General features: G+C 43.1%; 1 protein-coding gene across 8 annotated transcripts; it reads left to right on the plus strand.

Moving 5' to 3' along the window:
• Positions 1-3781: 3781 nt before the first annotated feature.
• On the plus strand, positions 3782-27059 carry LOC129541611 (T-lymphocyte surface antigen Ly-9). 8 transcript variants are annotated; one of them, XM_088835953.1, is made up of 11 exons: positions 3834-3965; positions 6130-6249; positions 8044-8367; positions 14668-14943; positions 15446-15784; positions 16922-17191; positions 18270-18377; positions 19557-19610; positions 23097-23419; positions 23792-23863; positions 26383-27059. In XM_088835953.1, exons 3-11 carry the CDS (start codon positions 8283-8285, stop codon positions 26449-26451), a joined length of 1596 nt encoding a protein of 531 aa, XP_088692079.1. In that variant the 5' UTR covers positions 3834-3965; positions 6130-6249; positions 8044-8282; the 3' UTR covers positions 26452-27059. The 8 variants fall into 8 exon arrangements, with proteins under 8 accessions (XP_088692077.1, XP_088692078.1, XP_088692074.1 ...); XM_088835948.1 differs by lacking the exon at positions 6130-6249 and having other exon boundaries at positions 3783-3965; XM_055403636.2 differs by lacking the exon at positions 6130-6249 and having other exon boundaries at positions 3784-3965; positions 23139-23419.
• Positions 27060-27431: the final 372 nt, after the last annotated feature.

The following is a 27431-nucleotide window of genomic DNA, read 5'->3' on the forward strand; positions in this document are numbered from 1 at the left end:
GATCGAACCCGGGTCTCCCACATTGGAGGCAGACGCTTTAACCTCTGAGCCACCAAGTCTGAATTTGGCAATAAGGAGTTCATGATCTGAGCCACAGTCAGCTCCTGGTCTTGTTTTTGCTAACTGTATAGAGCTTCTCCATCTTTGGCTGCAAAGAATATGATCAATCTGATTTCGATATTGACCATCTGGTGATGTCCATAAGGGTGGTGTCATGTGCATATCTGAGTTTATTGATATTTCTTCTGGCAATCTTGATTCCAGCTTGTGCTTCATTCATTCCTACATTTCTCATGATGGAGTTATTTCTCCACTGCTCTCCAGTAGCATATTGGGCACCTACCAACCTGGGGAGTACATCTTTCAAGGTGTCATATCTTTTTGCCTTTTCATACTCTTCATGGGTTTTGCAAGGCAAGAAAATTGAAGTGGCTTGCTATTTCCTTCTCCAGTGGATCATGTTTTGTCAGATGTCTCTGCCATGACCTGATCGTCTTGAGTGATCCTACACAGCATGGCTCATAGTTTCACTGAGTTAGACAAGGCTGTGATCCTTGTGATCAGTTCGGTTAGTTTTCTGTGATTGTGGTTTTCATTCTGTCTGCCCTCTGATGGATAAAGATAAGAGGCTTATGGAAGCTTCCTGATGGGAGAGACTGACTGTGGGGGAATCTGTGTCTTATTCTGATGAGTGGTCAACATCGAAATCAGATTGATCATATTCTTTGCAGCCAAAGATGGAGAAGCTCTATACAGTTAGCAAAAACAAGACCAGGAGCTGACTGTGGCTCAGATCATGAACTCCTTATTGCCAAATTCAGACTTGGTGGCTCAGAGGTTAAAGCGTCTGCCTCCAATGTGGGAGACCCGGGTTCGATCCCTGGGTCGGGAAGATCCCCTGGAGAAGGAAATGGTAACCCACTCCAGTATTCTTGCCTGGAGAATCCCGTGGACGGAGAAGCCTGGTAGGCTACAGTCCATGGGGTCGCAAAGAGTCGGACACGACTGAGCGACTGAATGGAATGAATGGAGGGAAAACCATTAGACCATTCAGATATGACCTAAATCAAATCCCTTATGATTATACAGTGGAAGTAAGAAATAGATTTAAGGGTCTAGATCTGATAGATAGAGTGCCTGATGAACTCTGGACGGAGGTTCGTGACATTGTACAGGAGACAGGGACCAAACCATCCCCATGGAAAAGAAATGCAAAAAAGCAAAATGGCTGTCTGAGGAGGCCTTACAAATAGCTGTGAAAAGAAGAGAAGCGAAAAGCAAAGGAGGAAAGGAAAGATACAAGCATCTGAATGCAGAGTTCCAAAGAATAGCAAGGAGAGATAAGAAAGCCTTCCTCAGTGATCAATGCAAAGAAATAGAGGAAAACAACAGAAGAGGAAAAACAAGAGATCTTTTCAAGAAAATTAAAGATATCAAGGGAACATTTCATGCAAAGATGGGCTCGATAAAGGACAGAAATGGTATGGACCTAACAGAAGCAGAAGATATTGAGAAGAGGTGGCAAGAATACACAGAAGAACTGTACAAAAAAGATCTTCATGACGAAGATAACCACGATGGTGGAACCAGACATCTTGGAATGTGAAGTCAAGTGGGCCTTAGAGAGCATCACTACGAACAAAGCTAGTGGAGGTGATGGAATTCCAATTGAGCTATTTCAAATCTTGAAAGATGATGCTGTGAAAGTGCTGCACTCAATATGCCAGCAAATTTGGAAAACTCAGCAATGGCCACAGGACTGGAAAAGGTCAGTCTTCTTTCCAATCCCAAAGAAAGGGAATGCCAAAGAATGCTCAAACTACCGCACAATTGCACTCATCTCACACGCTAGTAAAGTCATGCTCAAAATTCTCCAAGCTAGGCTTCAGCAATATGTGAACCGTGAACTTCCAGATGTTCAAGCAGGTTTTAGAAAAGGCAGAGGCACCAGAGATCAAATTGCCAACATCCGCTGGATCATGGAGAAAGCAAGAGAGTTCCAGAAAAGCATCTATTTCTGCTTCATTGACTATGCCAAGGCGTTTGACTGTGTGGATCACAGTAAACTGTGGAACATTCTGAAAGAGATGGGAATCCCAGACCACCTGACCTGCCTCTTGAGAAACCTCTATGCAGGTCAGGAAGCAACAGTTAGAACTGGACATGGAACAACAGACTGGTTCCAAATAGGAAAAGGAGTGCGTCAAGGTTGTATATCGTCACCCTGCTTATTTAACTTATATGCAGAGTACATCATGAGGAACGCTGGGCTGGAAGAAGCACAAGCTGGAATCAAGATTGCTGGGAGAAATATCAATAACCTCAGATATGCAGATGACACCACCCTTATGGCAGAAAGTGAAGAGGAACTCAAAGGCCTTTTGATGAAAGTGAAAGAGGAGAGTGAAAAGGTTGGCTTGAAGCTCAACATTCAGAAAACGAAGATCATGGCATCTGGTCCCATCACTTCATGGGAAATAGATGGGGAAACAGTGGAAACAGGGTCAGACTTTATTTTTTTGGGCTCCAAAATCACTTTGGCTGCTGATTGCAGCCATGAAATTAAAAGACGCTTGCTCCTTGGAAGGAAAGTTATGACCAGCCTAGATAGCATATTAAAAAGCAGAGACATTACTTTGCCAACCAAGGTCCGTCTAGTCAAGGCTATGGTTTTTCCCGTGGTCATGTATGGATGTGAGAGTTGGACTGTGAAGAAAGCTGAGTGCCAAAGAATTGATGCTTTTGAACTGTGGTGCTGGAGAAGACTCTTGAGAGTCCCTTGGACTGCAAGGAAATCCAACCAGTCCATTCTAAGGGAGGTCGATCCTGGGTGTTCATTGGAAGGACTTATGCTAAAGCTGAAACTCCAATACTTTGGCCACCTCATGCGACGAGTTGACTCACTGGGAAAGAGTCTGATGCTAGGGGAGATTGGGGGTAGAGGAGACGGGGACGGCAGAGAATGAGATGGCTGGATGGCATCACCGACTCTGTGGACATGAGTTTGAGTGAACTCCGGGAGTTGGTGATGGACCGGGAGGCCTGGCGTGCTGTGATTCATGGGGTCGCAAAGAGTCGGACACGACTGAGTGACTGAACTGAACTGAACTGAGGTAACCAATTATGAAACTTGGCATCTTAAAACAGTAAACATTTACTATCTCACAGTTTCTATGGATCAAGAATCTAGGCACAGCTTAGCTGGGCACCTCTGGCTCAGTACTTCACTAAGCTACAGTCAAAGTGTCAGCCAGGACTACAGTCATTTCAAGGCCTTCCCAGGGGAGGATTCACTTCCAATTTCACCTCCACGGCTCTTGGAAGGCCTCAAGGTCTCGTCAACTATTGACATTAATTCCTTGCTGGTTGGAGGCCATCCTGACAACATAATACCTATCTCCTTGCATGAGGTCAGGGAAGGATGGGGTTGTGAAGGGAGGGTAGAGAGGGTCAGCCCAAAATGGAAGCCACATCCCATCCCTTCTGCCACATTCTACTCACTAGAAGCAAGTCACTAAATCCATCTCATACTAAAGAAGAGTCTATTACACCAGGGAATGTATTAGTTATCTCTACCGGGAGGTAGAGATCTTTAAGGGGCATCTTCAGAGCCAAGTTTAGAAGCTAAGTCTCCTGAGACTGAAGCAAGTTATGCCCATTATAGGTTTGCAAGTACTGTGAAGGTTAATAATAGACTTGGGAGCTCTACCCCAGCCTGAGCATATAGGAGGAGTCTGTGATGCTCGGTATAAACAGCCCTTACTGGCACACACACACACACAGTTGCGGAAGCTGTGGTAAGTGCTTCCTCCTTCAGCCTGTGATCTGAATGTAGATCATCATGGCGAGACCAAGGAGACATACAGATGACTGGGCTCTGCAACCTTCCTCCAATAAGCCACCGAAGAATCAACCACACATATTCTCTCCCTATCTATGGACCCCTCTCCTCTTCTTGCTCATGGGTAAGTCCACACTGTGGCCACTGGCATTCCCATGAGGCTGGTCACATTTTTGCTGGGGATTCTAGTCATTTAAGGGCTTCCCAGGTGGCGCAGTGTTAAAGAGTCTGCCTGTCAATGCAGGAGCCACAGGAGCTGCGGGTTCCGTCCCAGGGCTGGGAAGATCTCCTAGAGGAGGAAATGGCATCCCACTCCAGTATTCTTGCCTGAAAAATCCCATGGACAGAGGAACCTGTTGGACTACAGTCCTTGGGGTCACAAAGATTTGGGCATGACTGAGCAACTGAGCATGGCACACAGCACTAGTTATTAAAAGCAGGGAACTGTCTCCTTTTAGTAATTTTTCTGCTGGTTCCACCTTACTGTGAGCTGTGTGTGTGTGTGTGTGTGTGTGTGTGTGTGTGTGTGTGTGTGTGTGAGTGTACATAGTTACACACCATGAGTAGGTGAATTTCTAGCCCCAGACTCAAATAACCCCAGGTTCAGACTCTGTTCCTCTCTCTCTCACATTTTCAGGATAAGAAATGCTGCATGATGAGTTTGTTCCCTATGCAATGTGGGTAAGACCTACAGAGGGACACAGGAAACTTGTCCTGTTAACAAACCACCTACCAGTTTCCAAGGGAGGGATAGGACTGCTGCTGCTGCTAAGTCGCTTCAGTCGTGTCCGACTCTGTGCGACCCCACAGACAGCAGTCCACTAGGCTCCTGTGTCCCTGGGATTCTCCAGGCAAGAACACTGGAGTGGGTTGCCATTTCCTTCTCCAATGCATGAAAGTGAAAAGTGAAAGTGAAGTTGATCAGTCGTGCCCGACTCTTAGTGACCCCATGGCTTGCAGCCTAACTGGGTCCTCCGCCCATGGGATTTTCCAGGCAAGAATACTGGAGAGGGTTGCCATTGCCTTCCCCAGATAGGACTGCTGGAGCTTCTTTTTATATCCTGCCTTGTTTATCACATGTTTGGAGGCTTTACTGGGGATCTGGAGGTGGTCTGGTGGCCCTCAGCTAGCTGGCTTCTATCTGAATATCTTTTCTCCCCAACATTCTACCTCCCCATGAAGGCCCAATTTCTGCTAGTTTCTGGGAACTTTTCTCAGGAGCATGGCCTGAGCCACCTCTCTCCAGTGGGCAGAGCTGACCCAGTACCCAGGAAGGGTCTCAACCACTGACATACTGGCAGCTACTCTCCCTCTGGAATTCTGCTTCCTCATCAGGGATTTAGGGAGGATAATGCAGGAGCACTAGGGACCTGACAGCAGTAAGGATGAAGTTAGTGACTGGGCAGTGAGGAGAACTCTAGAAAACTCTCAGATCCATGTATGGGGTAGAGGGACCCTAGTCCTCAGGCTGGAATTCAGTCTAACCTCTCTTCACCTTCTATTTCATCTTTGTTCACCATAAGAACACAGGTAGCAGCAAGGCTATTTATATTCACACTCAACTCTTGGGGTGCTTCCTGGGTGTGTTGGATAAACCTGGAATTAGCCACATTCAACAGCATCCAGATGGTCAACAAAGTGAATTTCAAACAGTTCAGGGCAAAGAGACATCTCACTCTGTCTGACACCACCAGTTAGGGTGACCTCAAGCCTCACTGTTTTGGTCTAGAAGGCAGTTTTCTTGATGCTTCTGTGTTTCCAAGGAGCAATTTCAGAACTTAGGAGACAGTAGGGTGAACAAGTCCAACCCCCTTCCCCCAGCTTTAATATAAGGAATATTCAAAATTAAGTCCTTGTTCCATCATTTATCAGGTGTGTGAGCCTCTATTTCTTAAGTGTAGAATACAAACAATAAGATGTACTATGGAAGACTTTTATAGACTAAGGATGTATGTGTCAATGCTTGGCATACAGTTGGTGGAAGCTGTGTTTGTTATTATAATAATCACTGTTATAAGTACATTATTCAGAAAATATTAAAGGATGGGCAAGTCAAATCCAGTTATCACAGTCTTTAAACCCTCCCTTTAATAATTTGTCGAACGGTGTAGCTCAAGATAAGATGGGTGATACCTGCAACTCCCGTATGGGACCTATGCAGCACTGCCTGCTGCAATAGGATCTGACCTGCAGGAACCACATCCTGCTCCTCCCACTGACATGTGTGAGTTTTTGTTTACCATTGTTGTGAGGAAAGACAAGGTCAAAACACATTCATATGCTCCCAGCCAAGACCTACCACCTTCTGGGCTCCCAGGATGAAGTAGTCAGTGCCCCCAGGCTCTATACCCCAGTGTATCATCTACCCAGAATCTGAGTTCTGCAACTGATCAACCCTGTAATCTCAGGTGAGTGGCTTAAACTCTCTAAATTTCAGCTTCTTATCAGAAAATAAGGGCTGCTTATGAAATTAATTTTGAGAATTCAAATGAATGATTTCTACAAAGTGCCTAATACACATGTAGTAATCATAAGCTTGGTCTTCTGGATGACAAGAGCTCTCTTTTAGACAACCTCAAGCCGCCATCACACCAGCTGAGCTTCTGTCTTCTGAATCTGCCCCAGAGTCTACCTAAACAGACCCTCTCAAGTCCAGGGTGTCTAGTCCTGTGTCCTCCCTGGCAGCCTCTCCAGAAGGTCCAAGTGCTCAGCTGATGGGGATCTGGGCAGAGACCACTCCCCTGACCTGCAGCAGTCTCTGCTCTGCATCTGCGTTTTCTGTGACCTTTAGGCTTTAAGAACACACTTCAGATTTTTCCCATTCTTCCCAGTTATTCTTTGGCCTCTCCACTCTCTCTAACATTCTCTATATATTTTTCCACCCAAAATTCCTGGTGGGAATAGTCTGAGTCCTGAACCCATCTGATTTAGTCTAGGGTTTACAGAGCGCTCTTGAGAGCCTTAGAAGCCTGGAATCTGGGAATCCAGGCTGGAGTCACTCAGCAGAATTTTCAAGGCCTCTCCAAGGAAATAAGCTGCTATAGCCAAATGTCAGCCCTCTGGAAGCCTTTGAAACAACAGTTATCAGCGATTTGAGTCTTTCCTGAGATGAGGAAATCAGGTGCTTAATCAATGCTACCTACTACTCCCAACCCCAAGCCTTTTTCCTAAGGATAGACCAGATTTCCCTGGCCAAGCCAAAGTTAAGCTGAGATTCCCTGGACATTGAGAAAAAGGTAAGGTGATAATAGAGGTGAAAGATACTTTTTTTGTCCCCAATATTTTATTATGAAAACTCTCAAACATACAAAAACTGGAAAGAATTTTGCAGTGAACACTCAGATAACCTCCCATCTCAGTTCTCCCATTGGGGTTTTGTTTTTCTTGCTATATCACACACCTATTCATCTATCCACCGGTTTAGTCATCCATCAATACATCTTGTTTTTTTTTTAAAGGTACTGCTTCTTTACTTCATTAGTCCTTTATAATTTGCAGCAACCTGATTTTATTTCATCTCTAACATATTACTGGAGGAATATGGTACAGGTGGGACATTTCTAGCTTATAGATGAGTAAACTGAATCTCAGGGAAATTCAGAAATTCATCCAAAGTCTCTATTCTCATTTCCTTGTGGAATGCTGCTGCTGCTGCTGAATCGCTTCAGTCGTGTCCGACTCTGTGCAACCCCACAGACAGCAGCCCACCAGGCTCTCCCATCCCTGGGATTCTCCAGGCAAGAACACTGGAGTGGGTTGCCATTTCCTTCTCCAACACATGAAAGTGAAAAGTGAAAGTGAAGTCGTTTAGTCGTGTCCAACTCTTGGAGACCACATGGACAGCAGCTTACCAGGCTCCTCCGTCCATGGGATTTTCCAGGCAAGAGTACTGGAGTGGGATGCCATTGCCTTCTCCCCCTTGTGGAATAGAAGCCTCTAAAGTCTTCTGTACTGATTATTGTAGCTACATTCATGAGAGAGAATGTCAGGTGAGAGAATGAATAACTTTGCTAAGCAATGAACCTAGAGGGAGGACAGCCAAAATATCATCTCATTTCTCAGCATCTAGCATTTATTATCAACATGTGTTTTTAGAATGAATGAATGACTATACGCATGCATGCACGGATAAACAAACAAATGAATGAATGCTGGTTAGAGGATCCCAGCTGCTTCTCCAAGTCCCTCTTTTGTCTCTGCAGGGCAAGGAGCCTCTGAAAAGGACTCAGCCTCAACAGTGGTGAAAGGCATTCTAGGGGGTTCAGTGATTCTCTCCCTGAACCTTTCAGTGGATGCAGAAATTGAACACATCGCCTGGAGTGGTCCCAATGACGTTTTTGCTTTAGCATTCCCAGGTGGAAAGATTTTGTTTATAGACAAAAGCTACCAAGGGCGAATAAACATCACAGAAAACAATTCTTTATCTATTAACAAACTGACTATGAAAGATGCTGGTTCATACAAAGCCCGGATAAACCGAAAGGACTCTGAAGACATCAATGAGAAATTCATCTTATATATCTATGGTGAGTTTCAGAGAGCCTGTGTGAGCTTTGACCTTTTTTTTTTCTTTTTTTTTTATTCTAAAATTTTTATTTACTAAATGGTACAAAGCACAATGCCAAAAACATTAACAGTTAAAATTTCACACACAAAAAAAAATACTATAGAATACACAGTTGTAAAAAGCTACATTAAGTTATTTTACAACTGCCTCAGGCTGCAAAAAGGAAAAAAAACCAATGTCATACCTAAGTTATCCCTCTCTCAAAATAGTGCCATTTATGTTATAAACCATGAGCACCCCATCAAAAGACGGGAACTGCTTTTGCTAATTCATATATATATATATATGACTGTATCACTTTGCTATACACCTGAAACAAACACAACACTGTAAATGAAATATAGTACAATATAAAATAAAAATAAGTAACAGACCTTTGGGGCTTTACACAGAGTTAGAAGTCTTTTTTCCTCTCCAGAAGTTTATCTAAGATGAGGAGAACAATGATTTTGGCCATTTTCACCCAATTCCATAAATACAGATGTCAAGAGTGAAAAACAACCAAAATATGGTTAAGAGCCATTTGGATTCTCTATTAATGTCCTTTATCCATCTTTATTAGCTTGTTAGAGTTGCCATAACAAAATATGCCATAATACACTGGGTCATTAAACAACTGAGATTCATTTTCTAACAATTCTGGAGGGTTGAAGTCCAAGATCAAGGTGTCAGCAAGCTTGATCTCTTCTGAGCCTCACTCCTTGGCTTGAAGATGGCCAGCATTTTGGCGTTTCCTCACATATTGGTCCCTCTATTTGCACTGTCTGTGTCTTAGTCTCCTCTTTTTGCAAGGACACCAATCATACTGGATTAAGGCACACATTACAACCCCACTTTAACTTAATTATCTCTTTAAAGGCTCTTTCTCCAAATACAGCCACATTTTGAGGTACTAGGGATTATGACTTCAACATACGAATTTTTATTCAGCCCACTGAACAAACATAAAAATAGCACTGTGGTCTCCGGTCCCCCAAAACTCATGTCTGTGTCGCAAAATACATTCACCTCATCTCATCACCCCCAAAGTCTTAACTCATTCCACCATCAAGTTCAAAATCTTACCTAGATATCATCTAAATCATATGTAAGTGAGATCTGAGGCAAAATTCCTCTCCAGTTATGGACCTGTGAAACAAGACAAGTTACCTGCTTTCATGTTGACACAGGGACATGATAGACATTTACATTCCGAAACAGAGAAACTGGAAAGAAGCAAGGGGTCACGGGTCCCAAGCAAGTCTAACCCTATTAAGGCAAATTCCATCAGATTTTTTAAAAATTTTATTGGGATGTAGTTTATTTAAAATGTAGTGTCAGTTTCAGATGTACAGCATCGTGAATCTGTTATACACGTACGTATATCCACTTTTTCTTAGATTCTTTTCCCATACAGGCCATTACAGAATACTGAGTAGAGTCCCTGTGCTATACACAGGGAACTGTACAGTAATTCCCTGTGCTATGCAGTAGGACCCTGTTAGTTAATCTGTTTTATATGTAGTACTGTGTATATGTCAATACCGATTTCCCAATTTATCCCTCATGTTCTTACCCCTGGTAATCAGAAGTTTATTTTTTCTGTCTGTAACTTTATAGATAAGTTCATTTTTAAGATTCCGTGCATAAGCAATATCATATGATGTCCTTCTCTGACTTACTTCACTCAGTATGACAATCTCTAGGCCCATCCATGTTGTTATAAATGGAATTCTTTCTTTCTTTTTTTTTTATGACTGAGTACCACATCTTTTTAAGGTTCAAGAACCACCCCCACCAACACTCTCTGGGCCTACATCCTTTAGGCCCATGATGCCAGTGGCAGACCCATTAACCTCTGAACTTCCCGTGGGGTCATTCTTCCCTTTTCCTGAAGGATAAGGGATGATCTCAGCTGGATATCTCGACTAGCTCATTCTTGAAAATCCCCCAAATCTGATAGCCTTCCTTCATTTACTGCCATCTGTGTCTGTTTAGCCCAAGCTGGCAGGATTTCTATTTAGATAGTTGATTGGATCCATGAATCACACCATTGTCTATCCATACTCTCAGTGTTTTCTCCAGACACAAATTCTCATTTTTTTGCAATATAGATAGGCTGAGACTTCTCCAAATTTTCAAATTCTGGTTTCTTCTTGCTTAACAATTCCTTCCTCAATTTATCTTTCCTTTCTGACATTTTACCACAAACAAAAGGAGAAAACAGGCTTCCTGGGTAGCTCAGTTGGTAAAGAATCCACCTGCAATTCAGGAGACCTGGGGTCAATCCCTGGGTTGGGAAGATCCCCTGGAGGAAGGCATGGCAACCCACTCCAGTATTGTTTGAAGAATTCCATGAACAGAGGAGCCTGGCAGTCTATGGTCCATGGGCTTGCAAAGAATTAGAGTCAACTGAGAGACTAAGCACAGCACAAAAGGAGAAAACAAGTAGTGCCCTCAGAGCTTTGCTTGGAGATCTCCTTAGCTGAACAAAGTTCATCACTTAAATGTTCAAAAGTAGAACAAAATTTGTCTAAGTTCTTTGCTGCTTTATAATAAGTATCACTTTTCCTCCAATAACATGTTCTTCATTTTCAACTGATATCTTACCAGGAACATCGTTAATGTTTATATTTCTACCAATGTTATGTTGGTGATAATATATGTCTGTCTCTGAGATAATAGAGGCTTTCTCTATAGCCGTCTTCTTTCCTTTTAAGCTCTTACCAGAATCACCTTTAATATCCCTATTTTTAAGAACAGTCTCTTGAAGACAATCTAGGGTTTTTCTCACATGCATCTTAAAACTCTTCCAGCTTCTATCCATTAACCAGACCCAAAGCCACCTCAACATTTTTGGGAATTTGTCACAGTAGCACCCCAGGTCTGGTGCAAAAGTCTGTATTGGTTTGCTAGGGCTGTCATAACAAAATAGCACAGACCGAGTGACTTAAGAAAGATTTGTTTTTTTCACAAGTCAGAAGGCTGGTTAATATGTCAGCAGGTTTGGTTTCTTCTGAGGCCTCTTTCCTTGGCTTGCATATGGCCACCTTCTTTCCCTATGTCCTCAGATGGTTGTCCCTGTCTGTGTTGTCTTCATCTCAGTCTCCTCTTCTTTTTTGTTTTTTTAATTTTAATTAATTTATTTTAATTGGAGGTTAATTACAATATTGTAGTGGTTTTTGCCAAACATCGACATGAATCAGCCACGGGCCCACATGTGTTCCCATCTAGAACCCCCCTCCCACATCCCTCCCCATCCCATCCCTCAAGGTCATCCCAGTGCACCAGCCCTGAGCACACTGTCTCGTGCATCCAACCTGGACCAGCGGTTCACTTCACATATGATAATATACAAGTTTCAGCACTACCCTCTCAAATCATCCCACCCTCGCTTTCTCCCACAGAGTCCAAAAGACTGTTGTATTCATCTGTGTCTCTTTTGCTGTCTTATATACGGGGTTATCGTTACCATCTTTCTAAATTCCATATATATGCGTTAGTATACTGTATTGGTGTTTTTCTTTCTGACTTACTTCACTTTGTATAATAGGCTCCAGTTTCATCCACCTCATTAGAACTAACTCAAATGCATTCTTTTTAATAGCTGAGTAATATTCCATTGTGCATATATACCACAACTTTCTTATCCATTCATCTGCCAATGGACATCTAGGTTGCTTCCATGTCCTGGCTATTGTAAATGGTGCTGCGATGAACATTGGGGTACACGGGTCTCTTTCAATTCTGGTTGCCTCGGTGTGTATGCCCAGCAGTGGGATTGCTGGGTCGTATGGCAGTTCTATTTCCAGTTTTTTAAGGAATCGCCACACTGTTCTCCATAGTGGCTGTACCAGTTTGCATTCCCACCAACAGTGTAAGAGGGTTCCTTTTTCTTCATACCCTCTTCATCATTTATTGTTTTGTAGACTTTTGCATAGCAGCCATTCTGACTGGCATGAGATAGTACCTCATTGTGGTTTTGATTTGCATTTCTCTGATTATGAGTGATGTTGAGCATCTTTTCATGTGTTTGTTAGCCATCAGGATGTCTTCTTTGGAGAAATGTCTGTTTAGTTCTTTGGCCCATTTTTTGTTTGGGTCATTTTTTTTTTCTGAAATTGAGCTGCAGGAGCTGCTTGTATATTTTTGAGATTAATTCTTTGTCAGTTACTTCGTTTGCTATTATTTTCTCCCATTCTGAAGGCTGTCTTTAAACCTTGCTAATAGTTTCCTTCATTGTGCAAAAGCTTTAAAGTTTAATTAGGTCCCATTTGTTTATTTTTGCTTTTATTTCCAATATTCTGGGAGGTGAGTCATGGAGGTTCCTGCTGTGATTTATGTCGGAGAGTGTTTTGCTTATGTTCTCCTCTAGGAGTTTTATAGTTTCTGGTCTTACATTTAGATCTTTAATCCATTTTGAGTTTATTTTGGTGTATGGTGTTAGGAAGTGTTCTAGTTTCATTCTTTTACAAGTGGCTGACAAGTTTTCCCAGCACCACCTGCTAAAGAAATTGTCTTTTCTCCATTGAATGTTCTTGCCGCCTTTGTCAAAGATAAGGTGTCCATAGGTGCATGGATTTATCTCTGGGCTTTCTATTTTGTTCCATTGATCTATAATTCTGTCTTTGTGCCAGTACCATATTGTCTTGATGACTGTTGCTTTGTAGTATAGCCTGAAGTCCGGCAGATTGATTCCTCCAGTTCCATTCTTCTTTCTCAAGATTGCTTTAGCTATTCGAGGTTTTTTGTATTTCCATACAAATTGTGAAATTATTTGTTCTAGCTCTGTGAAAAGTACCATTGGTAACTTGATAGGGATTGCATTAAATCTATAGATTGCTTTGGGTAGTATACTCATTTTCACTATATTGATTCTTCTGATCCATGAACATGGTATATTTATCCATCTATTTGTTTCCTTTCTGATTTCTTTCATCAGTGTTTTATAGTTTTCTATATATAGGTCTTTTGTTTCTTTAGGTAGATATATTCCTAAGTATTTTATTCTTTTTGTTGCAATGGTGAATGGAATTGTTTCCTTAATCTCTCTTTCTGTTTTCTCATTGTTAGTGTATAGGAATGCAAGGGATTTCTGTGCATTAATTTTATATCCTGCAACCTTTTTTTTTAAAGGACATCAGTCATGTGGGACTAGGGACCATCCTAATGACCTGATTTTAAATTAATTACCTTTGTTTCCAAATACAGTCCTATATTCAATCACACTCCAAAGTACTGAGGGTTAAGAATTCAACATATGCATTTGGGGGGGAACAAAATTAAGCCTATGTCTTAATTTTTCTATCATATCGTTTGACCTTTTTGACTGATTTGTAGGGAGCTCTGTGTATATTAAGGAAATGGAATTCTATGCAGTTAAGAGAAACAGAAAGAACCAACTTAATATATACTAATATACAACAATTACAAGAATATATTATTAAAATTTTTAAAAACTTCAGGACTATATGTATAATATGCTATCATACATGTGTCTATAACTAGAATATCTCTGAAAAGATCAACAAGAAATTCATAACACTAATTCCCTCCAGAAACAATAATTCCTAAGGAGAAAAATTAGGTGGCTAGGGGAAAGAGAGCTTGTTTCCTTGTGTGCGTGTATGTATGCCTTTTGTATCTTTGCAATTTCAATTTTATATATTGCCTATTCCATAAAAAAGAAAGTGAACTCACACACACACATACACACACGTGCACACGCACACACACACACATGCACAAACACACTGTGAACAGAGGAGATGGAACAAAAGGGAAGGAGAGGACCAGGAAGAAAGTCTGAAAGTAAAATGGGTTCCAGATTTAGACCAAAAAGCAAGGGCAACTCAAATCACAGAAGCAGAGCTTCCAAGTCCCTAGAGTCTGAAACAAGGTCAATTCATTCATTTATTAATATTTACCAAAAATTCATGAGTGCCTTTCATAGGTCAGGTAGGTGCTGGATGTTCAGGTACACATACTGGCTCTGTCTTTAAGGAATTCACAGACTAGTGGAGGAGAGAGAGTATTCAGACTATTGTCATGTTGAGTCACAGTGATAACACCTGTAGAGGGTACTAGGTAAGCACAGAGGAAAGGCACTCAACCTTTGTGGGAAACTAAGTAAAAAAGAAAAAAAAATTTCCCACAGGAACAGACGATGCTGGCCTCTCCCTTCCACCCTCTGCTCCTCTACCATCCCCATCTTTTTTCCTTAGCCCTTTCCTGCTGGGGAGCAGTCAGAGTAGTCTTTTCATTCCAACTGTCCTTGCAGAACAGCTGCAGGAGCCCCAAGTCACCATACACTCTGTGAACGTGTCTGAGAACGCCTCCTGTACCATCACCCTGGTATGCTCCGTGGAGGGGCCAGGGGAAGATGTTCAGTACAAATGGACTTCGAGGGATCCTCGTGCTTCTGAATCCTGGGGGCACCCTACTCTCACCATCTCCTGGTTGCCCTGTGACGCAGACTTGCCATATACCTGCACAGCCAAGAACCCAGTCAGCCAGAGCAGCTCCCATCCTGTCCATGTCGCACAGTTCTGTACAGGTAACTGGCTCCACTAAGGCCCAGAAGTAGTCTAAGCAGCTATTGAGTCTAAATTCCAGGATTCTGGCAGGACACAGGTGAAGTAGCGAGGTAAGAGAACAGACTTGCAGATTCATTTTTCTCTACCCTCAAGAGGCTAAGAGAGACTGACAGGGGACTTAGGCACTCCCAGGGCACTGTGAAACCCTAAGAGTCTGCAGAGAGAGGGAAGAAAGTATGGATGCAGAAATCTAGATTGCTCTTTGCTGTGGTAGGGGTGTCTCCTAGGGTGTCCTCAAAATGGCAAAGAGGCAAGAGAGGCCTGGGTATGCACTAGGCAGAGCCAGGCGCTTACTTGCGCATGACAATTGGCCATGGGAAAGCAACAGGGATGCCTCATCAGAAAAGGGGACATGGGATCCTGGGCAGGAGGGTCTCTGAGACTTCAGCCCCTTCAGACAGGCTGAGGATCAAGGGGTCAGGACCAGTGGCTGAAATTGCAATGTCTCATCTCTGACTACAGATCTAGGATCCTCCCGAGGAGGACCAATGGGGGAGACAGTGCTGGGAGTCCTGGGGGAATCCATCACCCTGTCCCTGGCACTCCTGGACAGTCAGCACATAGACAATGTTGTCTGGATGTTTAACACGTCTATTATCAGCAAAGAGTGGAGAGAAGAAGCAACAGCCAATCAGCTCATTGAGTTCAAGGATCCGGATCAGAACACAGTGTGGGTCTCGAGCCAAGACTACTCTCTAAAGATTGTCCAGCTGAAGATGGAGCATGCTGGCATCTACCACGCCTACGTGTGCTCGAATGCCAGAGTTGCCAGCGTGAAGCACATCAATCTGCACATCTACCGTGAGTTTCTGAGTTGAGCACCCATCATTAGATTCCTTTCCTGAAAGATTTCTCTCTCTGTTGCCTATCCCACCTCCCTCCTCCTACAAAATGCCTCAGACCACTAGCACGACTACTCAGTTCACACAAGGACAATACAACCAGCAGATGGGCAAAATCTCCCTGCTCAGAGCCCCCTTTTTCTAGGCTTCCAGTTAAGCCTCAACCAAGCAACTTTCGGTACTTGCCCTGTCCTCCTGCATTGATTATCGGGTGGGACCAGGAACTTTCCAACATGTATTTTTATAGAACATTGCAACTTTGTATAAAGGCAAAGCTGGCTGGGGTAAAATCATAGAAGACTGTGGAGAAAGTCTTTAATATCCTGTGAGCTCCAAGAGCTTGGAAGGGTACTCAGTTTCCCTAAGTGTAAGGGACAGAACTCACAGTCTCCCTCCTCCACCTTGGGCTTCACTGGAGCTTGGCTAGACAGTTTGTATAATTTATATTTGCCAGCTCCTTCACCTGTACCATTCAGACATAGTCAACCTATTTCCTGCCTGGGTGTGTTGGTGTCTCAGTACTTGGGAAAGGAGTCACAATCCATGATCCTGTTAAAATATGTAAGTCAGCTAGTTCACATCTATTGTTGCCTGCTGTGACTCAAATAGCAAAGAACTAGGAAGAAAATCAAGTAAAAGGAATAAGAAACTGGGAACAAAGGGTGCCAGCCATATGTTGCTTTTAAAATTGCTAGTATTTATTAAGTACTTTGCGACAGTGCTCTGCTCTCCTTTCTGTATTCCTTATCTCGTGTAAGTAAACAAGTTAGGTGATGGGACCTCAGAATGTAAGCCTTGGAGGGTCTCAGGGCAGGTGGAAGCATTGTGCTTATCTGTGCTGACTGGTTTGCTTGTTCTTCACGGTATACAATATAGAATGATGAGGTATGTTTTTTCACCTTTCATTAACTCCTCTATTTCACATATCTGAGCATCAAGTGATAAGCTGAGATTTCATAGCAACCAAAGGAAAGGCCAGGTGAACCTCCCCAGCCCTAAAGCAGTGTCAACGCACAACTGCATGAATGTATTGTGAATGGTCCCTGCCCAGTGGGCAGGCTGACTCCACATCTGGTCTGCCTTTCTCCTCACACAGAGAGGCTGAAGAAGCCAAAAGTCACAAGGAGCCTCTGGCTCACAAAGGACGGCATCTGCAAGGTCAACCTGACCTGCTCAGTGGAGGACAGTGGACACAATGTGACATATGGATGGACCCCTCTGCCTAAAGGAGCTGTCATTTCCCAAGGGGGAGCTCATCTCAGCATCTCCTGGATAAGTGGAGAAAAACACCCCAACTTCACCTGCACAGCCAGCAACCCTGTCAGCAACAACTCCCGGCAGTTTCTTTCTAGGGACCTCTGTCCAGGTTGCTCCCCGTCTCTGTTCAGCCAGACCTCAGAGCCTTGGGTCCTTGGACCCAAGAGTTTTCCTTCCGAGTGTTCTTTATGAAGTACAGCAAGCAGAGTGAGAGTCTTTAGAGCAGCACATGCCAATAGAAATATAACAGAACTCACATAGGTAATTTAAATTGTAAGTCATATGGAAAAGGCAAAAACAGAGGTAAAATTAATTTTAATCATATATTTTATTTTACCCAACATACCCAAAATATCATCCTTCAACATGTAATCAATACAAAGAACTATTCATGACATAATTTTGCATTTCAGTTTGTATGAAGCCTTTGAAATCCAGGATGCACTTTACCCTTATGGCACATCTCAATGAAGATGCTAAATTCTCATGGGAAGTATTTGATCTGTATTCAGATTTCATAAAATTTGCTGTTGAAAAAATATATTTATATTCAACTTGTTCCAAATATACTTAACAGTTTTTCAATTAGGAATTGAGTAACTGTTTTTAAATTTAAATTTTAATTAATTTAAATTAACTAGTTTAATTCCTCAGTCATACTAACCAAGATCACACAGCAAAAGCAGAATTGAGATTCAACATTCTGTGCTCTGCTCTTCTCTAGGGAGAAGTGGGGGGGAGGGGGGCGGGAAGGAAGGTCACCCAGGGCGTGAAAATGCTGAGTCAGGCTGTGACTGGCAAATGGGTTTAGAGCCCTGATCAATAGTAATCTGGACTCATGACCTAGAACTCTCCTTATGCCATTTTTAGAGAAGGGCAGTGATGTGATGGATAAGGGTGTTTTAGAGTCTGGCAGCCCGCATTCAAGTCCCAGCTCAGGTTCTCTGTGACACTGGGCAAGCCATAAACCTCTCCATCCCGGGGTGGTGCCTGCTTTACTGCTATAATTTTTTGCTTAGAGGATGACTGCTCAATAAACAGTTGTAGAATGAATGAGTGAAAAGGAATATTTTCTGCAATAGTGTGGGATTTTAAGAGGCAGGTAGGATGGCCATTCTCTTCTGTCCACAGTTTGCCTAACTCTCTTATTATTACTTATACTAATATCCCCCGTTTCCTCTTCACAGGACCTGAGAGAAGCACAGAGTTTTGGATCGGGCGCTCCCTGGTGATTCTTTTTGTCCTTCTGGGCTTTGGGATCTCTGGCTGGTGCCTTTGGAAGCAACAAAGACGATGTGAGTTTCTGAGATCAGTGACATCTGCCAGCACTAGGCCATTTCCTTGGTACCTTTGGAGACGTCCTTGTCCTCTTATAATCCCCTCCTACCCCTTCTCTGGAGAAGGCAACGGCAGGCCAGTCCAGTACTCTTGCCTGGAAAATCCAATGGACAGAGGAGCCTGGTGGGCTACAGTCCATGGGGTCGCTACTAGGACAAGACTGAGCGACTTCACTTTCACTTTTCACTTTCACACATTGGAGAAGGAAATCGCAACCCACTCCAGTGTTCTTGCCTGGAGAATCCCAGGGATGGCGCAGCCAGACCTCATTTCTTCTCAGAGTGATCAGGGAGGGGTGTCAGTGGGGACTCTTTAGTTGCAAATAAATGAAACCCAACTCAAACTAGCTTAGGCAAAAAAGGGTGAGGAGAAGCACAAGGGGAGTGAGTTGTTATCTGAGGGCTTATATGGTCAATCTTTGGGGAAGGAAGCGAAGAGCTAGCCTAGAGGCAGACGTCACCAGAAATTCAAAAGTCACTAGAGTACGCCATCATTCATCCCTATTTTTCTCTTTGAGCCAGCTTAGCTCTCTTTCTTCAGCCAACTGAAAGGCAGGATGGGTAAAATGTCCCAAAACAGAGCAGCTAGTAGCTCCAGACTCACATGTACTAGTAGTTCAGACACCAGGAGAGGGAGAAAGATGTTTCCCCACCTACTCCAATTTGAAAAACCTTAGAAACCTGATTGGCTCCACTTAAGCCATGTGACTATTGCTTGGACTAATCACTGTGGGCAATAGGATGAACTTTTGTGATTGGCAGCTCTTTCTGGAATATTGAAGGGAGATGGAGTAGTTTCCAGGAAGAACAGATTGGTTAGAGCACAGGGTCCCTGGAAGAGTTACTGTGAGTCAGCAAACCAAACTGATAAGTGGCGACCACAGAGGGATTATAACTCTCCCTTCCAGAGAGATGGCAGGAGGCTCCAAAGCATTCTCCTCAGCTGAAAATGACCCTAGACTCTGGCCATCCCTTCCTGTGAGCTTGTACCCACATCAGGGTTCACCCTCCTCCCAAAGGCCTTTTTCCTGTCTACATCTTCAGAAATCTCTCTCCCTCTCCTCTGACTGTCACAGAATCAGAGACGCTCTCCTCTTACAGCCCTATTGACACTCCTTCTCTAATTTGGTTTCCCAGGTTCAACCCCAGCTTTCAGTTCCAGTCAAGCTGAGACCTCAGTTGACACACCAGGTAATGTGTCACCAATGACACAGGCTATGGGGTCCCAGGCCACAGGGAAGCTCCAGAGCATGGCTACTCAGAGTGTGACCTGCATATATGACCAGCAACATGAGTATCCCCAGGAGCTTGTTAGAAATGCAAATCTTGGGCACCACCCCATAGTACTGAACATGAATCTGTATTTTAACAAGATCTATAGGTGAATCACAAGACTTAAAGTTTGAGAAGCAACGTGTTAAAGGAAGGTGATTTGGAGAACAAAAGACACAAGGAGGCTGGACCCCCGAAAGATGATAACCAGAGCTCAGAGAAGTAGTCTGTCCTCTGGGATATCTAGGATTCCTCAGGCATTGACTGTCATTACTGCAGTGTGCCCCATGATGAGGATGAAGTTATCGGCTCCACTCCAAGAATGGAGAAATGAAGACCAGAGGCAACCGTAAATCTGTGACAGAAGCAAAATTAAAACTTCATTGAAATTAAAATTCATAAAACTTTCTAGTTACCTATTACCCAAGAGTATTACTGAGGCAGTGGTTTTCCAATTTTTGAAAAAACTAAGGAATGCTTTCTTCAAACAAAATATTGTGCAGCACCCCAAAAGCACAATGTATGTAAAAGTGGAGCTGTTCTGCTGAGCTTTGGGATGGAGAGATGAGATGCCTGCACCCTACTCTCCCACTCCGGAATCTCAGTGTTCTAAATTGCCACCTTGAACTCTGGAGCTCTGGAGTTCTAAGGAATCCCCAAACCCTGACCACTAAGTCAAACCCTTCTTTTAAAAAACCCTGTGTCACCTCTCATGGAGGGGATGCCCTGAGGAGGTAGAATATGAGGAGGGCCTATTGGGGGGAGCCAGGGGCTCAGTGTGTAACATTGTAGCCTTTTCTGATAGGAAAGTGTAACCAAGAAAAAGGGGCAAGACATGGAAATAAATCTGGACTTTGAAGATTCCCCCCAGCTTCCTCCTTAGAGCTGGCAGGACAGACCTTGGTCTCCACTAGCCTGAACTCTCCTTCCTTGACATCCTGGGCACAAGAGGAAGAGTGAAAAAGTACTGGGGACACCCTGTCATCTGTGGCCTTCCTGCCTCCCCAGCAACTCTCCTCAGTGCCCAAGTCCTGCTTCTTTCATTTCTCCATTATCTCTTCAGCTGCCTTTTCTCTAAAGACTCTGCCACTGCCTAAGTTCATGTTGTCACCAATTTTTTGTTTTATTGAATAAGTTTTTTTAAGTGAAAAGTCAAATATTCACATGCTATAAATTGAAAATAATCCCCTCCTTCTAAATCCCAGTGACCAGGTATTTCCCTGAAAAAACCTCCATTGAATGTATGTTTACATCCTTTGAGAGCATTTTCATGCATTTACAAGCTGTATATTTTTCCTTTGATCATATATGCAAGAGTAATCCATCACATTTTTCTGAGTCTGCTTTTTTAACTTAACTGTAGATTAATACTGACTCTCATTTATTCCATTCTACAGATATACCTTAACAAGTCTTTATTAATAGACATTCCCATTCCTTGTAACTTCTTCTCTAAAATAGTATAATAGCTTCCTAGCTAGCCATTCCCTTTTCAGATTTTCTCCTTTTTAGCCCTTCTGATCCTGCTTTGCAAAGTCCAGTTATGACTGTTCTATCACCATCAATGGCTCCTTGTGGTCTTCGTCTGTTACTCAAAAGGCAAGTTAACCTAGTGGTCATGTGTGTAAATTCTTTCATATTTATTTATGTATTTATTTTTGGCTGTGTTAGGTCTTAGTTGCAGACGCTGGATCTTCATTGTGGCACACAGGCTTCTTTCTAGCTGTGGCACGGGCTCCGGAGCATGTGGGCTCTGCAGTTTGTGGTATGCAGACTTTCTAGTTGAGGAGCATGGGCTCAGGAGTTGCAGTGCACAGGCTTAGTTGCCCTGTGGCCTGTGGGACCTTAGTTTCCCAACCAGGGATCCAACCTGCATCCCCTGGTTGGAAGACGGATTCTTAACCACTGGACCACCAGAGAATTCCCAGGTGTATAAGATCTGAGGTCAGATAATGCTGTGTTTCAATCTTAGCCCTCCTCCCTTTTAGTGATCTTGAGTATTTCAGTCTCTAAACCTTAGTTTCCTTACTTTGCAAAATGAGGGCACCAAACTCTCAGCATTGCTGTGAGGACTGCAAGGTACAACAGGGAGTCCACAGTATGCACTCAACAGGAGATAACTCTGTATGTCGGGGCAGGGAGGCTCAGACATGTCTGACTCTTTGTGACCCCATAGACTGTAGCCCACCAGACTTCCTCTGTCCATGGGATTCTCCAGGCAAGAATACTGGAGTGGCTTGCCATTTCCTTCTCCAGGGGATCTTCCTAACCCAGGGATCGAACCTGCATGTCTTGTGTCTCCTACACTGGCAGACACGTTCTTTACCACTAGCACTACCTGGCTTCCCAGGTAGATAATTACTATTATCACTCAATATTGGGCCAGGTCACCTTTAGTCTACTTTTTTCCTACGTAAAACTCATAGGGGGCAGTATTGAGTAGCAGGGACAGACTACCTGCACTCAGATCCTGGCCCTCCCACTTAAACTTGGGCAAATATTCAACCTTAATGTGCTCCGTTTCTTAATCTGTGAAACATAAATAAGGATAGTTATGATCTATGTTTAATGGGGTTTTATATAGGTTGAATAAATTTATTCTTAAAAAGTATTGTTTTTAGAACAGTGCCTGACATACAGTTGGCACCTAAAAAGTGTAAGCCATTATTATTCTACATGTAGATCAAATGGGTTGATTGATATGCCCCAAAGTCAGTAGAGGTCCACCCAGTTGTTTATAGCAGCCACCCATTCTGACTGTCCTATGCCCAAACCAAGCGGTTGCTAAATATTTTAAATATCATCCTTTCCCAAAAGAAAGGGTGCCTCAAGTTTCATACCTGCCTTTAATCAAGCTGTTCTTTCCACCAAGAATACACTTTCACTCATTCCCTAATGTGAAGGCCCACCTTAATTCCGATCTTTCATAAGCTCTTCTCTGCTTCTGAACTGGAGACTATGTCTTCTCACTCATGCGCTTTCCTTGTAGTTTTCCTATGACATTGTCAGACCTGGCCTGACATAATTTGATTTATGTATGTATCTGACTCCCAGCTAGACAGTATACTCCTTCAACACCAGGTCTAATTCACCTTTATGCTTCCCCAGAATATCTAGTTTACTTTATTCAACAAGGTCAGTGTTGCTCACTGAGAGATGCTAAGTCCATCACATGTCATACTCAATGAATGTTTATCACATGAGTGAATAAGTGAGTGCTTGAAAGAAAGGAGGAAGGGGGAGGGGAATGGAGCCCCATGAGGGAAGACCGGAAAACACCTTCCTTCTCCCCCAGTTCTCTAGGCCTCATCTGGGGTAGGAGTCAGAGCAGCTTGAATCCTTACACAAAGCAAGAGAGAGGGGGCACTGGTACATCCTTTACCAACCCTGAACAGTGTGTTCCAGAGCCCACTGCTGGCCACACACCATACTCCATGCTTTCCCAAGGGTATGAGAAGCTGGACACTTTCCCTAAGACTGCCAGGCACACCTCCGACAGCAGTTCTGACAGCAATGGAACAACTGGGGAGGATGAGGAGAGGACAGGGATGCACCGGCCCGTCAACGGAAGAGACCGGGTGTGTGACTCAGTCACTCAGGAGGACGCCGAACTTGACTCGGACTCTGAGGGCCAAGCAGAGTATGATCTCATCACTCCAGATAACATGGCACCAGCGCTTGTGGTTGAAGGGGAAACGGTGTACGCACAAGTGTTCCTTAACTTGCAGGTGAGCTCTTTCGATCAGTACACCTTCCCTAGCCCTTCCCTTCTAGGACATCCAATATCCTGGAAGGCTAATCCCTCCAAACTGGGGGACAGGCACAGTGGTGCATGGGTAGAGAATTGTGATTCTGTCCATGTTTACCAACCTCAGGGATCCTCAAAGCAAAGGAACCCATCGCTCAGCTCCCAATCTTCTGCCATAAATAAGGGAGGTGCTGGGAAAACAGAGGTGCTGTCTCCACTGCACTAAGGCAGTCCCACCCTCTATGTGAAATCAAAACCCGGTGAGGTGTTCCTTCATCTCAAGGACTGAGGGTGAATCTCTGGAAAACTCTTGTCGCGTGATTATGGACAGTCTGGTGTTGATCTGTTACAGGGAAAGACTCCAGTTCCTCAGAAGAAAGAGAATTCAGCCACAGTCTACTGCTCTATACAGAAACCTCAGAAGGTGAGAACAATTTTCTCTGTATCCTGAGGTCCATAAAGTGAGACCCAGACCATTTTAACTGAAAGCAGAGGAACTTAAGCTCCACGCACTGTGCACCCCCTGACACACTCCTTAGTCCATAGAGATATTGAAACAATTTTTCCTGATTTACATCTGTCCAGCCAAAAGCTGAACATCTCTAATTAATTTAATAATATATTGCTTAGTCTTAACACTGACAAGAATGAGAGTCTGTAAACACAAACACTACATGGTCCATATATGTTTCTAAATCTCTCCCTCATCCATCAAAATGGAAACTTTCTAAAACAATTGGAATATAACCAACAGTATAATGTCAAGATTTTTTGGAAAATGTGCTATTAATTACAGCACATTGGTCTCATTACAGTGTTAAAAAATCCCTTAAGCCTAGAAATGGAGAAGGAAATGGCAACCCACTCCAGCATTCTTGTCTGGAGAATCCCATGGACAGAGGAGCCTGGTGGGCTCCTGTCCTTGGGGTCGCAGAGTCAGATACGACTGAGTGACTGAGTACTAACCATAGAAATTCCCATTAATAATAAGTTTATATAAACTTTTATAGTTTACAAAACATTGACAAACGTAGTCTCATCTGATCCTTATAATACCTCTGTAAGTGTGCTATCATGCAAATTTTATAGCCAGAGAAGCTGAGATTGAGAAAACTGTTTGCCTAAGTACACAGAGCTAATGGTTAGGAAACACAGAGTTTTTAATTAATCCTGAAAACTCTTAAACAATTAACTTTGATCTGAATCTGGCTGTCTACTGCAATTTCATTTTTCCTGAAAATATTGGACCCATTAATACTTTTGCTTTCAAATCTCCCCCAGAATTTCCTCCCTGTAAAATGTTCAAATAAGATTTTTTTTAGTTCTCAAAGTTTTTCAGTTATGCTCCTTCTCTATAGTTGATGAATCAAACAATAGATATTTATTGAATACCTTTTGTTTGCCCAGAACTGAGCTGAGTGCCTGGGGATTCAGATATGTTTAAGGGATTAGACTTGACTTTCAAGACTTGTTATATTATCTATCTGATGTAGGAGAGTTGGAGTGATTTAGTAACCTGGATGGGAAGAGAAAATACTCTACATGACTACATATGCAGTTCTCAAGGGTTCTTCATACATTGGAAATGGTAGATAGCACTGCACAGAGGTAGACAGGAACGACTTCATGGAGAAAATAATTTGGACTAGACCTTAAAAGACTGATAGAATTTGCTTGGTAAACACTTGTACAACTATATAGTTTGATTCAACCATCTTCTGCCTCATGTCCTGATTTCTAGAGCATGGCCTAATGCTTAACCAGCTAAGAAATTTATCTTTGGCCTTGAAGACAAATCTGTATTATTCACTACATTCCCAAAGCTGCTTGGGCCTGGCCCTTTGTGTTTGGGTCAATACTAGTCAATCTTAAAGACATGGACACCAGTCCCTGCTCTGAGTTTCAGACAGGTCATGAGAGCCCCTTTGTCTGGTCAGTCCTGAATGACTCCTACACCACACTCTAGGAACTTAAGATCCTTAAAACCCACCCTCACCCACAATATAAATGAAAAATCAACGCATTTCCTGAGCCAACCTCAGATAGAATTTATTCTTTACCTTCAGAATTTTCAGGAATCCTAGTTCTGGGTTTCCTAAAGCCACTATTTCCCAATTGATCAGGAAATCCTCAAGCCTTCTTTAGTAATTATTTTCTGACACTTGTATCTGCAAGATATCCCAGAGAAGGTTGTGCTATTCCCAAGCTATTGCTGGTACCTAACCTCCTCTCTGGGCTTCCCAGGTGGCTTAGTGATAAAGAATTCACCTACAATGCAGGAGACTCAGGTATGATCCCTTGGTTGGGAAGATTCCCTGGAGGAGGAAATGGCAACCCACTCCAGTATTCTTGCCTGGAAAACCCCATGAACAGAGGAGCCTGGTGGGCTACAGCCCATGCGGTGGCAAAAGAATAGACACGACTTAGCAACTAAAGAACAACAGACCTTCCCTCTGCATCAGCTCATGTCTCATCTCCTTTTTTGAGCCTTTCCTGAACACTCACAAGCAAGGGATTCCCAGAACCCTTGGAACATGAAGGTCTAATGGTTTGGACTATTACTATGGAACTCAACCTCTAAAACTTGAATTATCTTTATATAAATGTTTCTCTCACTAGGGTGAAGATTGGGATCCCAAACTTGAGAGCAAGGCCTTTTATTGTCATTTATGAACCCCCTCAACCTGTTGCACAAAACTGTCCTAAATCTCCCTTCCAGAGAGCCTGGCACATGGCACTTACCATTAGGAGATTTTCCATAAATGCTTATCATCAGCTTGAATGATTGCTCCATCCCTAGGCCAATCCATATGGCCTTACTTCTATAGGATGGACCAATCATAGACTGGCCTCACCTTCCTCTCTCCTCCCAGCACAAGGCTGGGAAAACTGGTACCTTCCAGGCTTTATTAACCATGTCCTTGTGTGTCTTTTGGCTCACAGGTTGTGCCACCACCGCAACAGAATGACCTTGGATCTCCTGAAATACCTACCTATGAAAATGCCCCCTGAAAAGAAAATCAGCTACCTCCCTCAGTGAGGTTGAAGAGGCTGCTAGACCTAATAAGGCCCGGGCCCCTGCAGACAGAAGAACTTCAGAATTTCCTTCATTGTCTCAGATATGCCTGGATTTGGGCCTCCTCTTTTTCTCACACCTCATGACTTCCCAAATCCATTAACAGATCAGACAGCCTCTGGGCTCAGTTTGTCTCCTATGCTCATATTGTACAACCTCTCAGCTCAGATGCATGCCTCAAAACTCTGCCAAGGCTTGTTGTGTCGTCAAAGAGGATCAGGATCTTCACGTGGTCCTATAAACAGCTGCTAAGATAAATCCAGAAGGAATCTGGCAGATGGAGAAGGAAATGGCAACCCACTCCAGTGTTCTTGCCTGGAGAATCCCAGGGACGGGGGAGCCTGGTTGGCTGCCATCTATGGGGTCACACAGAGTCAGACACGACTGAAGTGACTTAGCAGCAAGATAAATCCAACAGATAATCTCACTTACGAACACAAAGATCTAGGTGAATTCACGACCACTGTAGTATTTTTTAAATAAAAAACTAGAAATAACCTAAGTGTCCATTTAGTAGGAATCTGATTAAACGCGTGAAAGTGTACCCATGCAATTGGCAAAGTCTGCCACTTTTTTAAAGAAGGAAAGTAGAGACTAATATGTGCTAATATAGAAGGAGCTCTAAGATACATCATTTGGTGGACAGAACAAAGTCCTGGACAGTGTGTATCATACGTCACCAGTTGAATAAAAAAGAGATAGCTGTATGTTTACATAAAGAAAAATTCTGAAAGGAAATGCAAAAACATTATCAGTGGCTGCCTCTCAGAGGAAGCTGGGTTGGTTTGGGGATATTTTTACTGCATATATTTTGTACTGCTGGATTTTTTAAACCATTGGTGTGTATTACTCTTTTTAACCAGTATCCTTGGGCTTTTTTTGTGGCTCAGCTGGTAAAGAATCCACCTGGAAAGCA

This window comes from Moschus berezovskii, chromosome 4, assembly GCF_049115385.1.
Source record: "Moschus berezovskii isolate FMDL1 chromosome 4, NW_MosBer_1.0, whole genome shotgun sequence".
Lineage (NCBI taxonomy): Eukaryota > Metazoa > Chordata > Mammalia > Artiodactyla > Moschidae > Moschus > Moschus berezovskii.